At 41.0% G+C, this 17567-nt stretch overlaps 1 protein-coding gene across 2 annotated transcripts in view; it reads left to right on the top strand.

Annotated features, from left to right (window-relative positions):
• SLC10A7 (solute carrier family 10 member 7) overlaps positions 1-17567 on the top strand; it is a 251551-nt gene that overhangs the window by 211623 nt on the left and 22361 nt on the right. For both annotated transcript variants that reach the window (XM_049632259.1, XM_049632258.1), the window contains one exon: positions 8985-9058. In XM_049632259.1, coding sequence (XP_049488216.1) covers positions 8985-9058 — 74 coding nt within the window. The remainder of the gene's footprint in view (positions 1-8984; positions 9059-17567) is intronic.

Below are 17567 nucleotides of genomic sequence, written 5' to 3'. Positions count from 1 at the left end.
AAAAAAAAAAAAAAAAAAAAAAAAAGATTAAGTAATAATAGTAACTAGAGGGTCAGACTTAGGCCAGACTGCCAGGTGATGGCAGTAAGTTGCCATGAGGAAAAGGGTTGTCTTTGAGGCCTGAAACAGTGTCAGAGCCGTGGAGGGTTCAGGCTTCACATTAGGCACTTGGCTCTTACAGCACTTGGTACAGCATGAGGCTGGCTGATTGTAAACAGTCAATAAAAATTTATTGATTGGTGTAATTTGAACCATTTTCCCTAGCTTGTGGTTGTGATTTATAAAGTAAGAGTAAAGCCTGGAGCCATTAAGGCACCGAGAAAATGGGACTTAATTGGGTAAGTCTAGGAGTAGGAGCTATTTTAAAGTTCTTTTGTAAATGATTTGTTATGTCATCCTAGAAAAGATGTTTGCCTTTCCCCAGCTGTTTGTTTCCTGATCCTTGTGGCAGAAGTAATAATCAGACGCACTTATTCATTCTATCCCATCAGACTGGGGAGGATGCATATATCCTGTCAGTGACTGAAAACATCTTGCAAAGCACAGAGTGGCCACTACAGGAATTGCTGAAGGAGGAGTGGGGCTGGGAATGGTGTGACAAGTGGTTGAATTAAAACTGAGAATTTTCAGTATGGAGTAGACTGGATTTTCATAAGGCCTTGGGGTTTTAAGACCCTTTCTTTCTGCCTTCAATGAAGTTCTGTTGCATTTTGAACCTGCCTGACCCACTGTCAGAATGCACATTCTTTGATAAACAGCAGAATAGGGAGTGGCTATAATCCTGCTCCTCAGTAAAATGATTATATACCCCCAAAGCATTCCATTAGAATTTGGGGAATTTTCAATTGAACAAAATTTAGAAGATGGTTTTTACTTTTTTTTTCCCCCTTCACTATAGGAGACTTCATTGTACCTAAGGATTTTATTGGAGGAATGAAAGATACCAATGGTTATTGAGCCCTGCTCTGTGCCAGGCACTGTGCTAGGGACAATGCATATGTTCTTTCATATAAGTCTGACAGCAAAGACTATGATACTCTACATTTTTATTGATATTTTGCTGATGAGGCCCGTACATAAGAGTAGTTTAGTTTAATAACTTGCCTAAAATCAGATTTTAGTAGTTTTTTTTTTTTCAAAGTTTATTTATTTTGATAGGGAGAGAGCACAAGCAGGGGAAGGGCAGAGAGAGGGAAAGAGAGAGAATCCCAAGCAGGCTCCGCACTGTCAGCACAGAGTGTGACGCGGGCTCGATCTCAAAAACCATGAGATCATGACCTGAGCCAAGATCAAGAGTCGGGTGCTTAACCAACTGAGCCACCCAGGCGCTCCAAGATTTTGGTAGTTTAATAAAAGATGGCAAATAGTACATGTAGAATTGAAATCCATTGCCATTGGCCATTTGCCCATACTTTTTCCACTGCACTAAACTACTTCAGTTACTTTTAAAATTCATAAGTGCTTGCTTTGGTTAGGGAATTGGTAGATAGTATTTAACTGGATTCTTCCAGTTCACTCACACAAACAAATTAGTCAAAGACACCAGGGGTTTAAACTCAGGCCCACCAGTTTATACTCTATTGAGTTTCATTTTCTCTTCCTCCTTTTTATTCGTTTCTACTTAAAATTAGTAAAAGTAGCCTGTGGTTTCTTTTTCATCTATTTCTTACCAACTTACTAAATCTAAAACCAGTCCAGATATCAAGAGACAAAAATCTCAACATGGACATCAGTCTGTCTTTTTTTTCTCTTAAGTGTATTTATTTATTTTGAGAGAGAGAGTGTGGGGGGGAGGAGCAGAGAGAAAGAGAGGGAGAGAGAGAATTCAAAGCAGGCTCCGCACTGTCAGCACAGAGCTCAATGCGGAGCTCGATCCCACGAACCGTGAGATCATGACCTGAGCCCAGATCAAGAGTCAGACATTTCACCACCTGAGCCGCACAGGCACCCTCCTCGTCTGTCTTTTTTTGTATACTGCATGCTACTGACCCCTGATGACGTAAGGTTAGCATAAACCAGGAGACACCCAGCCTGGAAAATTCAACTTTCTTACAACACTCCTCCCACCTGGTTAACATTTCTTAGATTTACTGACCTGACGTGTTAACCATTCTAGTGTCTGGAAAGTACACTTCTACTTTGAGTATTTAAAATAAATTTGAGAAAAATAAATAAATAAAATAAAATAAAAGAACATTTGAGAGTTACTATGCTGTGTTCTTATTTATCTGTCCACAAAATAATGTCAGGGTTAAAAATTCCAATTCTGGAGTCAGACAGACATGAGTTCCAATCCTGTTTAATAACCCTGTGATTTCTGTCATTCCTCATTTATAAATGGGGATAGTATTAGTGCCTACCTCGTAGGGTCATTTGGTGAATTGGATAATGCACTCACGAAGTCCTCATCCTAATTCCTAGCATACAGTAAGTGTTCAATGAATGTTAGCAACTGTCGAATATTTATTGTACCAAACTAATTTATCTATACTGTTTCAAAAACTAACGATGGAAGAGAAGAAATTAGCATTTCTAGCTTTGTAACACATTCTCTTTGGCATTACACTGTCACAGATGCTGGGGAATGAGAGCTGATTCATCACACCAATAGCAGCTGTCCATAGTACCCTAAGCTTTCTGCAACTTTGGGAAGCTGTCACAGTATGTAAAAAATGTTGAAAAGGTTGGAAAAAGAAAGCAGTAATTATGAGCCTTTAAAAAAATATGTAAAAGTTTGGAAAGCTGATAGCTAGAGTAACAGAAACCCAGAGTATCACTAGAGTGACAAAAGAAACCATAAAGAAAGGGGGGAAAAAAGAAGCAAATATTTGAATATTTGTATAGGTGTTTTCACCCTTATCAGTACATTTTTAATTGGATGTCTCAAACGGCCTCTCATTGTAGCCAGGACGGAGGGATGGAGGGACAGAGGTAGGGACGGAGCGTATAGTAGGAAGGAGCTAGGGACGGAGGGAAGGAAGACAAGTATTAGTATTAACAGTAAGTCTTACCATTTCACACGTGAGGCACTAAGCCACAGAGCTCTGGGTAACTTGTTTAGTGGCACACAGCTAATGCAGATGAGGTCTTCTCCTAAAATTAAGTGAAGATAGGGGCGCCTGGGTGGCGCAGTCGGTTGAGCGTCCGACTTCAGCCAGGTCACGATCTCGCGGTCCGTGAGTTCGAGCCCCGCATCAGGCTCTGGGCTGATGGCTCGGAGCCTGGAGCCTGTTTCCGATTCTGTGTCTCCCTCTCTCTCTGCCCCTCCCCCGTTCATGCTCTGTCTCTCTCTGTCCCAAAAATAAATAAAAAAACGTTGAAAAAAAAAAATTAAGTGAAGATAAAACACAAGTACAGAGGTTAACAAAGGAAAGTATTTCACATGGAAGTTTCCTCCTCTAAAACACAGTGGGCTTACATGGAACTCCCTCAGAGGACCTTTTCTGCTCCACATTCTGTGATTCTACTAGTAAAACCTTCTGACATGTTCTCCTTCGTGAGTACTGCAGAGAAAGGCAAGATAAATATTATGTGGAAAACACTGATTGAAAGCTCTGTAAGAGAGAATAAAAAGACCAATTGGGAAGAAAAGGAAATAAACAGCTCAAGGGAAGCCGAAGTGATCAAAAGAATTATAAAAACGGGATAAAAAGAAAATCAATATTAAAAAGAGAGAAGGTAGAGTTAGAAAATAAATAGTAATGGGATTCCTTTCAAGAGTGTGAGCGGACACAATAGAGATGTTAATCACCGAAAGTAATTGTAGTCGTTGCCACTTAAACTTAACGCACATTTATTTAAGGGTGCTTCATTTTCCTGGGTGGCGTCTTCTGCCATGAAGTTGCCCCTTGACAGGGCATGGCTGAAGGAAGGTTACTGACCAAGATAGCTGCCCTCATCCACCAAGTTCTGTGGTGGGTTTTGTTTTCGTTTCTTTAATTTCCTTTGCAGAAAGCGAACTTGTCTCTGATTCGGAGCAGCCTACTTGCTAGGTGTGTATGACTCTAGAGAAGTTAGTTACCCTCTTTGTGCTTCAGATTCCCTTTTCAGAAAAGCAGCCGATGATAACACCCTCTACCTTATAAGGCTGTTCTGAGAAGACGGAAATACTGGGAGTAACGTGCTCTGGAAAACGCTCTGTGCTTCCCGCTGTGGTGATTTATGGGCACCATCGTCTTCCTCATCACGAATGGAGGCTTCAGTGAGCACCTGCTCTGTCGGCTTTCCCCAAGACCCGTGATGTGGAGCAGTCAGTTTCTTTCCAGAGAGAGTATTTAGGGAGAATATTGGTTTTTACCCTTAAACGGTTCACTTTTATGTGCTGACACCCCCTCCCCGCTGACGCACCCTGTGTCCGTAGAATGACAGGGCGGCGTTCCATCTCCCATCAGGCCGGAAACCTCCCCATGCAGGCCTGGTTTCAGCCACCTTACCCGGAGCAGGACAAGTAAGCAGGTCTCGCCACGCCGTAAGTGCTGCTCTGACGAACGTCAGCCAACGCCAGGTTAAATCGGAGCCTTCTTGGCCAGAGAGATTTGACACACTGGGAACATGCGATAGCCTGGAAAAGAGCATGATATGAAGCAGAACCAAGTTCACTAAAGGAGAAGTATATTGCCGGACTCTCCCGGAAAAAACCAAACTGCATAGTCCACATGCAGCAGCAATGGGTTGGCAACAAAGGCAGCAACAGACCAAAAAGGCCTTTGTAGCGTGACCAACACCATAAGCATTGCTGGAGAACAGCCCCAAACTAGGTGGTTTGTTGTGTCACATGTTCCTCAAGCACAGGTGGGCAGTCGTTCCTGTGGAAAGTTTCTATTCGTTGTGAACTGACTATATTTCATACTCCTCAGTCTGCCCATTTCAAGTTTTTCTAACTTCTTAGGTTCGCAGGCTTCAGTATTAGCTCAGACTCTCTGGATGAGCAAAGTGCCTCATGCTTTATTTACAAAGAACATGAAATCTCTGACATAAATTGCCTCCACTTTCCCATTCTCTACAAGAAATTTTTCCATATTTCCTGCTCAGCTTGTCTTCTTTAGTGTCCAGTTCATGGGCTGGGAAATAGCCCCTCTCAGGCTAGCCCCACAGCCTGGTCCTCTTAGGCGTCTCTGGAGACCTGGTTTCATCAGTTGTTTCTACCCACCGCGTCATCCCTCTCTCTGCATGGTCATGTTCAAATTCCCATGACCTTTTCTTTCTCTTCCCCAGATTTCTTGAAGACATGGTGCCCTGTCACTAATGCAAATTCTGTTCACTCAACTCCTTGGCCTCCTCCCCAGACCCCGTTGGGCCACCTCTTCTGTTCCCTATTTCCATTAATGCCCTCATATTCCTCTTAGTCCTATGTGCTCAAAGCTTATCATTTCTCTTTCATTCCTCCTCCTCTCTCAAAGCAACAATAATAATAAAAATATCAGCTAGCAGAGGTACCTGGGTGGCTCAGTCGGTTAAGTGTCCGACTTCGGCTCAGGTCATGATCTCATAGTTCATGAGTTCGAGCCCCGCGTCAGGCTCTGTGCTGACAGCTCAGAGCCTGGAGCCTGCTTCGGATTCTATGTCTCCCTCTCTCTCTTTCCCCTCCCCCACTCATGTGCACACGCACGCTCTCTCTCTCTCTCTCTCTCCCTCTCTTTCTCTCTGTCTCTCAAAAATAAATGAAAACCTTAAAAAAAATATCAGCCAGCATGTGTTAAACACTTGTGATGTGCCAAATTCTTAACAAACATTGGTATTTATCCTCCCCTCAGGAGCCGGCAGTATTATCCCTATTTTATATATAAGGAAAACGGTGGTCTGGATTGAAATTCAAGTGCGTCTGCCCCCAAAGTGTGTGCTTTTAAGCTGCCGGGAGGAAATATTTCACAGAAGTCAACATTTGACAAGTTCTTTTATTTCTGTCTTCATGTCTCTTACCACCGTCTCTGCAGTCACTGTGATTCTTCAGGCCCTTACAGCCTTCTGCTTCCTGCCTAGCCTCATCATTGCCAGTCTTATACCACACTGAGTGGTTACTCCTCCCATCTCCTTAGCCCGTCTTGTCAAGTCCACACTCATGGTCACAGCCATCGTCCCTTCATACAAGTCAGCCTGAAGACTGCTCTTTGCCAGCTGCCCCTGGACTCCCAGATTTCAGTTTCACTAATCCCTTACCTAAAATACACACCGCCACGTATCTAAACCTGACCTTTGAAGCCCAGCTCAATTGTAATTTCCTTCAAGAAGGTTCTCTGTGTGCTCCATCATTATCCCCCATTCCCTGCCAAGCTTGAGATAATCTTTTTTTTTGGTGCCATAATCCTCCCACCCCCTCTTTTTCTCTTTCTCAATCCCCCTCTCTTAAAAAAAAAAAAAAAAAGATAGATAGATAGATAGATAGATAGATGCACTTGGGTGGATCAGTCTGTTAAGCATCTGACCCTTTGTTTCAGCTCATGTCATGATCTCACGGTTCGTGAGTTCGAGCCCTGCATTGGGCTCTGCGCTGACAGTGCAGAGCCTGCTTGGGATTCTGTCTCTTTGACCTTCCTATATCTCTCTCTGTCTCAAAATAAATAAACTTTAAAATATACATATACAGGGGTGCCTGGGTGGCTCAGTCGGTTAAGCATCCAACTTCAGCTCAGGTCATAATCTCACAGTTTGTGGGTTCGAGCCCTGCGTCGGGCTCTGTCCTGACAGCTCAGCTCAGGGCCTAGAGCCTGTCTCCCTCTCTCTCTGCCCCTTCCCCATTCTTTCTGTCTCTCTCTCTCTCAAAAATAAACATTTAAAAAATTTAAATATATATACATATGCATATGTATATCTGTGCTCCTTTCCTTCATGCATTGACAGAACCTCACACAGCTGCTTTCACATTAGGCCTACTTGATGAACAAAGGAATCAAGGAATATGTCAGCCATGTAGTTCAATGTTTAAAAAATAAGAGTGTTATCACAATATAAATATGAAAATAAAATGTGGAAACAGTAAGGTCATCTTATTATACTCAAGTGATACACATCTGTGGAGAATCCTCCCCTGAGGTGAGACACCAAAAACTCAGTTTGGGAAGTTGTTATCCAAAAAGAGCTGGAGGTAAGACTAGTTAGTTAGGAAGCGTGAGCACGCATGGCTTTTCAGAGGGGAGAAAACCAAAGGCCCATTTCCACATTCTCTTAACCTGTGCCCAGGGGACGAGGAAGAGAAGGCCCTTCTCCCCTCCAGTGAGTATATAACAAAGAAATCAGGATACATGGATGGATTTAGAGAGGATTTTTCTCCCAACAAAAGTTATATGCGAGGATGAGGTTACTAAGGAAAGGGGTGAGATTGCTTTCTTTAGAGATCCTTAAAAATTGGATAGACTGTTAGATCTGCAACTGTACACACAAAGTCAGGTTCTGGAGCATTTTCCATTTGCTAACTCATTCCATTTGTCTCAGTTCAGGGCAGGGAATGAATAGACTTACTGTACCTCAAATCCTGATGATTCTGCAGGAAGGAGTAGTTTCTAACATATCAAGCATAATGATAATAATAATATAATAATAATATTAGTAAAATGACATTTCTTTTAGCATCTGGTTCTCTAAATCTTTTTTTTTCTCTAAATCTTTATATTCTAAAATGGAAAATCTGAAAATTGATATTCACCAGTACTGTCCTCCATAACATTTAATGGATTTTGGCTAAGTGAGATTTATTTTTAAATGCTTGACCTATTACATACCAATAGTAGAACACGGCCGTTAAGAGCATAGGCACAGAAGCCAGACTTGATTTAAATCCTGGCCATGTCACTTACTAGCTCTAGGGTCCTGGGTAAGCTACACACCTCCTGGGTGCCTCAGTGTTCTCATCTGTATGTGGGATATTGTGTCGCCTACCTTATGGGGTAGCTGTCTTCAAATGTGCACACCTTAGAGGAATATCTGATACACAGTCACTGCTCAAGGAATGAAAACTTATTATTTTTGCTAAAACATATGATGTTTTGTTTTTGTTCATAGCATGTATTCATCAAAAGGTTATGTTTGCTGCCAGAAAGGTATGCTCCTTCTTGAGGGAAGCAGTTACGGAGATACATTAATGCTTTCGAGCCACTGGAATTACTGTCAAGTGATAGCCTCGTAACTTTGCTAAGGGAGTTCCCTGCTGCATGATTTTCACAAAGCCCTGCGCCACAGCCTGACTATGTATGTGATCTTTGGAGACCTCCGCCACATATTTTTGTAGAGCAACTCTATTTCTAATAACCAATAACTAGATACAGTCCAGCTGTCCTTCCATAGGTGAATGGTTAAACAAATTAGGCTACATACATATCATGGGATACTAGTTAGCAATAAAAGGAACAAACTTTTTTTTTAATGTTTATTTATTTTTGAGAGAGAGAGAGAGAGCCCTAGTGGAGGAGTGGCACAGAGAGAGAGAGACACAGAATTCGAAGCAGGCTCCAGGCTCTGAGCTGTCAGCACAGTGCCCGACGTGGGGCTCAAACTGCCGGACCGCGAGATCATGACCTGAGCCAAAGTCGGATGCTTAACCGACTGAACCACCCAGGCGCCCCAGGAACAAACTCTTGATACACACAACAACTTGGATGAATATCTAGGGAATTATGCTGAGTGAAAAAAGCCAGTCCCAAAAGGTTATGTACCATATCATTCCACATACAGAACATTTGAAATGAAAAAAATTTTGAACAGTTTGGGGTTGCTAGAGGATAGGCATGAGGGATGGGGAGAGAATCATGGGGGAGCTGGGAGAGGTGGTGTCCCCCACATAGTTTTAAGACCTTTTTTTCATGGGTAAATGACTCAGGAATGATTCGCTAAAAACAAATTCAGACACTTCTGTACATTTGGGGATAGAATCACTTCTGTCACCAGGACTGATCAAAAGATGTTAACATGAAGGTAGGTACTACATCTGATTTAGGATGTGTTTAAGTAGGCTTTTTACGCACGTATTTGTAAAATACTCTTTTTGCCCCTAGGAATAATTCGGGTTTCACACCAGCAGACACTGTGGCTATCATTTTCTGTTCTACACACAAATCCCTCACACTGGGTAAGTGATTCACAGAGTCGAAAACCAACTTTTTAACCAATATTACCCTCAGTTACATCTTACGATTTTAACATTTAAGCATTTCTTCAAATTAACTGGAATGGACTATTATACACTGTGTTAGATAAAGAACAATAGCAAGATGAGGACGGGTCATTGCTCTGAAATACCATTATCTGATTGGACCAGTTTTTGAAGGCCTAAATTTAATAGTGTGGGACTTAACGTAATTTGTAATTATGTTTTTGATTCTCATAAAAGGTTTTCAAAGTAGTATGTTAACATTAAAAGCCGGGGAAGGAGGTAGTAGGGATGGGGGAAGGAGAAGACTTTCTTCTGAAAAGGAATGGGCAAAAACTTAGCTTTGGAAAGCTCTAGAGTTGCCCCTGGAAAAGTTAACTTACTTTTTTGGAAGATTGGAGGAAGGTAGAAATATTCTTATCCTAATCTGGTATTGACATTAGTTTAAAGTCCATTTCAGAATGTTACTTCCATGAAGAAACACAATGTGGTGATCATTAACCCAATCTGATTAGTGCCTGAAGTGAAATAAGTATTTATTTAATAGACAAAAGTAGATCAAGAAGAAAAGTGCTGTTTTCTACTATGCTTTATCCAGTGTATTGGCATTATCCCAATAATCTGTCCGGGCAACTGAATCCGTGTTTTTAGTCATTAAAAGTCATAAAGTAACCAGGAACTTTACTGACAGCTTCATTCACAAACTCCTTGAGGTAGTAGGCACATTGTGGTAAAAAGTCGTATTAAAAATTTCTTTATATTTTGGCATGTGACTCACTTAAAAGAGTCACTTAAAAGAGTGAAAAAGCATGACAATTCTCTGTATGCTCATGTTAAAAAGGTTAAGTCTGTAAGTTAGAAAACAAAGACGTTCCATAATGTTGTTACTAACCCCATGCACGTTTGTTTGATAGAATCTATTGTCAGTCTTGCCAAGTTTGGAAAATGACTTCAAAATTGGACAAACTAAGGAACAGTTGCTATCTAGGGCTTCAGCTTATTTGAAGAAGTGATATACAGTTAACTCTTGAACAATGCAGGGAGAGGGGCCTTAGGGGCACCAACCCCCTGCACAGTCAAAAATCCATGTATAACTTTTGACTCCCCCAAAACTTAACTACCAATAGGCTACTGTTAACAAGAGGCCTTACCAATAACACGGTCAATTAACATAGTATTTTGTATGTTATATGTATATATACTGTAATAAAATGAGCTAGAGAAAAGAAAATGTTATTGAGAAAATCATAACGAAAAATACATTTACAGTACTATACCATATTTATTTGAAAAAAAATACACATGTAAGTGGACCCTTATAGTTCAAACTCATGTTGTTCAAGGGTTACTGTATCTAATGTCTATACGTTGCAGTATTTCTGTTAGGTTTTCTTCATAATATTATCGAGTTGAAGTTGAAAGCACTTTGGAAGTCACGTTCCAATCCTGACTTTGTGACTGGACAAATCCCTTAACTTCCCTGAACCTTTGCTTTCTCATCTGTAAAATGGGGCAGAATCATATTCACGTTTATGAAGTTTATTATTAAGATTAAAGTTTGTTAAGTAGCTGGCACAGTACTTGTACATAATCCATAGTCAGTACATGGCAGAAAGTGCCATAATTGCAGTGTATGTAGATCACTATGGAGGAAATTCTACAGCCCACCTACAGAGCCGGGTGTGCTGCCTGGCACACAGCAGACACTCTTTCAAGCAGGAGCTGTTATTGTTTGTTATTATCAATTGATTAATTATGACCGTGTTATCATTTCCACGGTTCCAGTCCCCCGACCCCTGGTCCTATAGATTTTCATGTAATGGGTGTGGTTTAATTTTTGACTTCAGAGAAATCATCTTGCACTTCTTTCCCCACGCTGTTATTGCGCTGTGATGTCTAGTGTTCCAGGGCTCCTAAAAAGTAGGTAGGGAGTCCAGAGGCCAGGGCCACCAGACGCCTCAGATGTCCAGAGCCAGAGATCAAATGAGCCCATGTCCGGTAGAGTGGATTAGAGGAGATGCTGAGCTGTGGCTGCACCATATACACTCTGCATTTCTGCAGTGGGCTTGTAAATCCCATACACTCCTTGGGGTTTTTTTTGTCAGAAAAACCAAAATGGATTTTTTTTTGTCTCTCCACGATGTTCTTTTGTGCTGGAGCTGGCTGTATTGAGCAAAGAACTCTACCCAAAGAGCCTACTGAAGCCTGACCAGTATTCTTTTCTTTTCGATGAGCAAAATACCTACCCATTGGATATTTGTGTGTGTGTCTTTTTATTTTTCTTAATCTCAACACCATATTCTTCTGTTCCTGATGCTTTCTGAAACCTGATTTTCAGGCAAACGGGTATTCTGAACACTAATCAGAAGTAGCTGTTTTGCTAAAAAGGGTTGGGTTAACTCGGACAAAATGTCTGCATATGCACTTTGTTTTTTCAGTGCTCTCCCATGAAGTAGACCCTTAGATACTACAATAAGATACAAGCTGGTATCTAACTAACCATGTAGTCTAAATCCTCAGTTACTTTCATAACATGATGGCCTTAAGCTTTTTTGGAATTGTGAGACCTGAATACTTATCCTCACTCTTCCAGTGAGGCATGCCCAGGCTTCAGTTTCCTTACCTCTTAGATTAGGTAATTTGACTGACTATTCTGTCCTGGCTTGATCATATCTGGCTGCCTTCCTGAAGTCTCCTAGGTAGCATTTACCTCTTTGCTACTTCCCTTATCTCAGGGGGGTGACATGGATTGCCCTTGTTCCAGCAACACCCTAGTCTTTACCTGTAGAGAAGGGTGTTGGCTCAATTATCACTAGAATGGCCTATGAATTTACCATATCCGTTTTCACAAGATGCAATGCACGTTCCCTTCTATTGGGGACCTGACATCACTTATAGAGGATCTGCTGTGACAATGATAGTAATTATCCTAAGGGAGCTTCTTCTGTGCATGGAAGTGGAAGAACATCACACTAAGTGTGAAAAAATTCACATTCCGGAAAGCGAGGAACATATTTCAGATCATATCACTCAAAATTATACTATCTCTCACCTCTCACACAAAGATAAAATATAATAGATTATAATATATCTCTTTGGCCCTGAGAAAGTTTATCTGTCCCTCGTGAGATCACTACCAAAGTATTTCTTCTAGTGATTTTACACACACGCAATAAATGTGCACACACATCTAACACCTCAGATAGAATACATTCAGTAAGGCTTATGAAATACCATTCATTATTATATGTAGTATTTGTATTTAGGAATAAATCATTGTAGACCAAGTGGTACCCAGGTAACTAATGAGCCACAGATGAAAACCCTCACTTGAGGAGCCTTCTGAAATATTCTCTTGTACATACCCTTTCAATTTATTTTATTGTTCTTGCTTTTGCCCTGTCTCAATCTCTTCAGTGTACTTGCATCTACGCAGATGCTGTATTTGATTCATTGCTTTTATTAGTGCATTTGCCATTGATTGATTAGTTCTTCGTATTAGTACTTTTTCTATTGATTGATTGCAGATGAAGTGACTATTTGACCTTTAATTATGAGGCTTCCTATTGAAAATGACATTGAGCTATGGCTTCACATAATCCATCTGGAAAGCCTGACATGATGCCATTCCCTGGAGTTCGTTCAGGAAGAAAGAGGAGGCCTGAAGGAAGCACCGAGCTATCACTGTGCCTCATCTAAAACAATACTCCGGGGCTTGCATGCTGCTCTCCTATAGTTTTAGCTCAGGGTTGGAGGTAATTTTATATTTGTCAAGACAGCATCCCTTGCAGTGGGTTACCTTAAAAGCTGTGAACTCTCCCAAATTCTCCTCTAGTTTGATGTTGATATTTGTAGAATAATGACAAGGTATTTTACGTAGCAGAGATTGAAGAACGGTATATACCCTGGTTAACAACGGCTCAGTGCACAGTCAGTCAATAGATCTCATCAGAAAGAAATTCGATCCAAGATACTCTGTGGAATTAGTAGTTTACTTCTATTTTATTTTATCTTTTTCTCTTGAGTATTCAAATCACTTTGCTTATCTAGAGTTCCAATACATGTGAAAAACATTCTCAAGACACCTCAAAAGAGAATGTTTCAGGAGGTTTGAGATCCCTTCATATAAGTTTATATTAGTTTTTAATGTTTTTAAATAGCAAAATGAAAGCACATACTCCCATAGCATGTCAACTGACTATTGACAGTCAGTTGTGAGATTCTCAGTCATTTATTTCTAGAAGCATTTCTGAAGTGGAAGAATGCTATTTAAAGTTTAGAGAATCATGGGGCGCCTGGGTGGCGCAGTCGGTTGAGCGTCCGACTTCAGCCAGGTCACGATCTCGCGGTCCGTGAGTTCGAGCCCCGCGTCAGGCTCTGGGCTGATGGCTCAGAGCCTGGAGCCTGTTTCCGATTCTGTGTCTCCCTCTCTCTCTGCCCCTCCCCCGTTCATGCTCTGTCTCTCTCTGTCCCAAAAATAAATAAAAAAAACGTTGAAAAAAAAAAATAAAGTTTAGAGAATCATGATGAATGCTTATTAAAAGCCCACCATATGTCTTACCGTTTATAGACACTATGGACAAGGGCGAATCAAGGCAGGGATTCCCTCACACTGTTTAGACTTCACTATATGAATCTATGATTGCAGTTGTACAGCTGAATTGTGACAAGAAACTATGCATTAAGCAAAAAGAATATAACTTTTTGGTAGACCTGGGATTCTGCAGAGTGGAGAGAACACATACCTGATTCTAGCCTGGATTCCAGTTCCATTGATCTCACCAAAAGCTGGAACAAATCATGTAACTGCTGCGGGCCTCAGTTTCCTCATCTGTAAAATGAGAAGATGGACAAAACGATACCTGACATTCCTCCCAGGCTTAAGTTTCCGTAGTCTGTGCTCAGTGACTGTTTCCGTTCTAGAACCACTGCCCTGCTGTGTGTGAAAGGGAAAAGAGCTCGCGAACGGTTGTGTAAATAATGTTACATTATTGCAGGAAAAGAAATACGGCTTTTGCTTCTTCCAAATACGGCTTTTGCTTCTTCCAAAAGAGGTTAAAAAATACCTTCACCCTCCAAAGAGTTTCATAGGAGAAACAAAGTCTGCAACGGATCTTATTTTCAGTTTTCCTTGGAAGCTACTGGAGAATGCTACAGGATTACCCATAACTTGGGCTGGAAAGATCACTTAATAACATCTGCATTATTTTCTCAAGAGGAAATGGGATTGAAATATAAAAGTTTTCACTTCTGCTATTCTTTTCCCCTAAAGCTTATCTGTGATTCTATTTGGCACACAGAGACTATTATCTTTTTTTTTTTTTAATGTTTATTTATTTTTGAGAGAGAGAGCGAGACAGAGTGTGAGCAGGGGAGGGGCAGAGAGAGAGGGAGACACAGGAACCGAAGCAGGTTCTAGGCTCTGAGCTGTCAGCATAGAGCCCCACGTGGGGTTCAAACTCACAGACCACAAGATCATGACCTGAGCTGAGGTCAGATGCTCAACCGACTGAGACACCCAGGCGCCCCAACAGAGGCTATTATCTTAATAAAACTTGCCCCACAATTGGGAAGCAGGCTTTGAGCTCATTAAATCATATGACCCGAAAACCTTGAATATTAGCAGGTCAGTAACATTATTTTGCCTACAAAGAAATGAGAGCATGGAAAATTTTTACAAACTTAACCCCAGATCATATAACTAATAGAGACTGGATGCCCAGCCTCCTGATTTCCAGAACTGCATTGTATAATAAGATATGAAAGCACTTGGAAAACCAAAAAGTACTATACTGATTCCAAATATTGTAAATGTGCATTCTCGGTGTGAATTTGAATTATTTTATTAATTGCTTAAGGAAGAAAATCACTTCTGATCACATTGCTAGTTATAAAACAGTTTTAAATACTTAATATCTATAATTGTTCCCATAGGCATATATTTCCATGCGGCCCAGTCAGAAACTGGCATTCATTCCTTCTACCTTCTATAGTAACAAAAGGTTATATTCTATTTAAAGTGAGTCTTGATGAGCCAGCCTCTCCATTTCACGTGAGGCATCACTGTCTGCACTTTTTCTTGCAAACTAAGAGCCACAGTGCTGTATGACAGTAAACTATAAAGTGGAAAGAGAAGTCCAGAGAAGAGACAGAAAATAGAAGTTTGTGTCTGGGTCGTAGCCATAAATATGTATCTGTCCTGTGGTTTGCCACTGGAGTTACAGTTCCATAAGGAAAGGCAGTTCGGGGACCTCTGCATTTGACAGATTCTTAAAGATGCCACTGAAATTATAGACAGAGTAGATTTTGCTACTGCGCTGAAGAAAAGTGAGGGAGTGTCTGTCATTTTGTACCATTTTTTGATCCATATAAAGAAAGAAATGTAAGTGCTCAAAGTGGTATGCTTATGTTTCTCAGAGGTTTGTGGATTGTTTTGCTTTGAATTTTTGATTCTGAATTTGGTGTCTGAAAATCGTTGCTAATACATCTAGACTTAGGTAATAAAGATTTAAGAAGTTCCCAGGTTCTAGCGGCAAGTATGAAATGAAAAATAGTAAAACTTCTTTGTTGTTTTGTCTTATTTAGCCTGACCCTCAAGTACCATTAATCTTAATGATGTGCCAGGAGCTGTTCACCTGGAGATCAGTGCCCTGCTACCCACATTTCCCCTCCTCCTCGTTTCCTATGCCAGAGACTGTCAAACGTGTTAAATTAACAACCTACAGTTAGAGATACATTTTACAGTGTCATCGAGTACACATTGCTTGTGTGTAAAAAGTTTTACAAAACCCCATTCACTCTTATTTTATATGATGCATTCCATATTCTATCCAAGTGGTAGATAAAACCCATTACATTGACTTGCAGTTCCTTAATGGGTCATAACCCAAGGCTGGAAACTATTACCTTATACCTTTTTGGTAAGATTTTATTCCCTTCCTCAAATAGTTACCATATAGGCTTAAGCGTCCACTGTCTTTTTTCAGTTGAACTTTAACCCAAATTTCTGATACCATGTGGAGACCAGAGCTAAATTAAGACTCAGAATAATTCTTGATTTATGGTAATATAAGATCACCTGCATTTAGATTTTTATTAATCCAGCTTATGTTACAGAGTCTCTGTACCTTTTTTTGGATTTACTTTTTAATTGTGTCTCTATTCATCATGTTTTCAATAGTAGTGGGAATAAAAATAACAGCTAACAGTACTTGAGTACTTAATAGGCAAACACTGTGCTATGTGCTTGTTACATGAAGTAATTTACTTGAAAATACTTTTGTGTCCAGTGTGGGATCATGTAGGCACTAGTTAGTTCAGAGTTCAGCTCTAGGGACAGCCAGTTGCTCTAATGGAAAATTCTCACCGGAGTGTTCGGCTACTATTTTATCAGAAAGGAAATACTGCAGAGGCAGCTATAACACATGCTTTTGTGATCTGTATCTCTGTCAACCAGAGATTTTGCTAATGAGTATAATGAATTCTGAAATGGGTTTGTATTGATGAAATTACTGACTTGTTACTTTGCATGATAAATGTTATAAATGCACTCTGACTAATAAGTATACTGCCTGAAAACTTTAGAGACACTTCCTACTTGCCTCAAAGAATCTAGCAAACCCAGTAGCTTGAATATGAAATCCTCCGGGCTGTGCTGGAGGCTTATCCCTACGTGGTTCTGTGCCCCACTACTATTAGGAGGATGTGTGGTTGCCTGAGGCTGACTGGAAGGGTCATGGAATCCTGTGCTGGAACGTAGCCGTGTGTGCTTTGAGAGGGGCTAGTGAGAGCGCTTGAAAGGTCAGAGCCAGGGCCTTGAGTTGACAGGATAGGTTGTATAAACTGTTTCTATGTGTGACTACGAATATGTGTTGAGTTAAAAACACCTGTATGTGTGGCAGCTTACTTTCATTCAAACCTGCTGGCAAGCTTGTGGGGGCCTAGCTCATCTTCACCCATTCTTAAAATTCTTGGGTGGCTCAGTCGGTTAAGCGTCCGACTTCGGCTCAGGTCATGGTCTCACGGTTTGAGTTCGGGCCCTGCTTCAGGCTCTGTGCTGACAGCTTGGAGCCTGGAGCCTGCTTCGGATTCTGTGTCTCCCCTTCTCTCTGCCCCTCCCATGCTCATGCTCTGTCTCTCTCTGTCTCTCAATAATAAATAAACGTCTAAAAAAAATTTTTTTTTTTAAATTATTTCTGTGGCCACTACACATTATCTGCCAGAAAGAATCTGGAACCTATGCGTGACCAACCTGGTGGAGGTCACCTCCCAAATAGTCCTTTACACACACCAACTCACATCACTCCCGCAATCATCCTGGATAAGGAAAGTGAGGCTCCTAAGTGATCAGCAGCTTGCCCAAGTCACATGACCCAGGGGGCAGAGCCAGAACTTACACGAGGTCTCGCCCTCAGCCGCTGTGCTGTGCTGCAACAACAGTTCTACAGAGAGTATTGTGCTCTAGTACCAGTCCTGTGGGCTACTAGCT

The sequence above is a fragment of the Panthera uncia genome, chromosome B1, assembly GCF_023721935.1.
Source record: "Panthera uncia isolate 11264 chromosome B1, Puncia_PCG_1.0, whole genome shotgun sequence".
Classification (NCBI taxonomy): domain Eukaryota; kingdom Metazoa; phylum Chordata; class Mammalia; order Carnivora; family Felidae; genus Panthera; species Panthera uncia.
The sequence above is the reverse complement of the archived record's forward strand: the minus strand, read 5'-3'. Positions and strand labels throughout refer to the sequence as shown.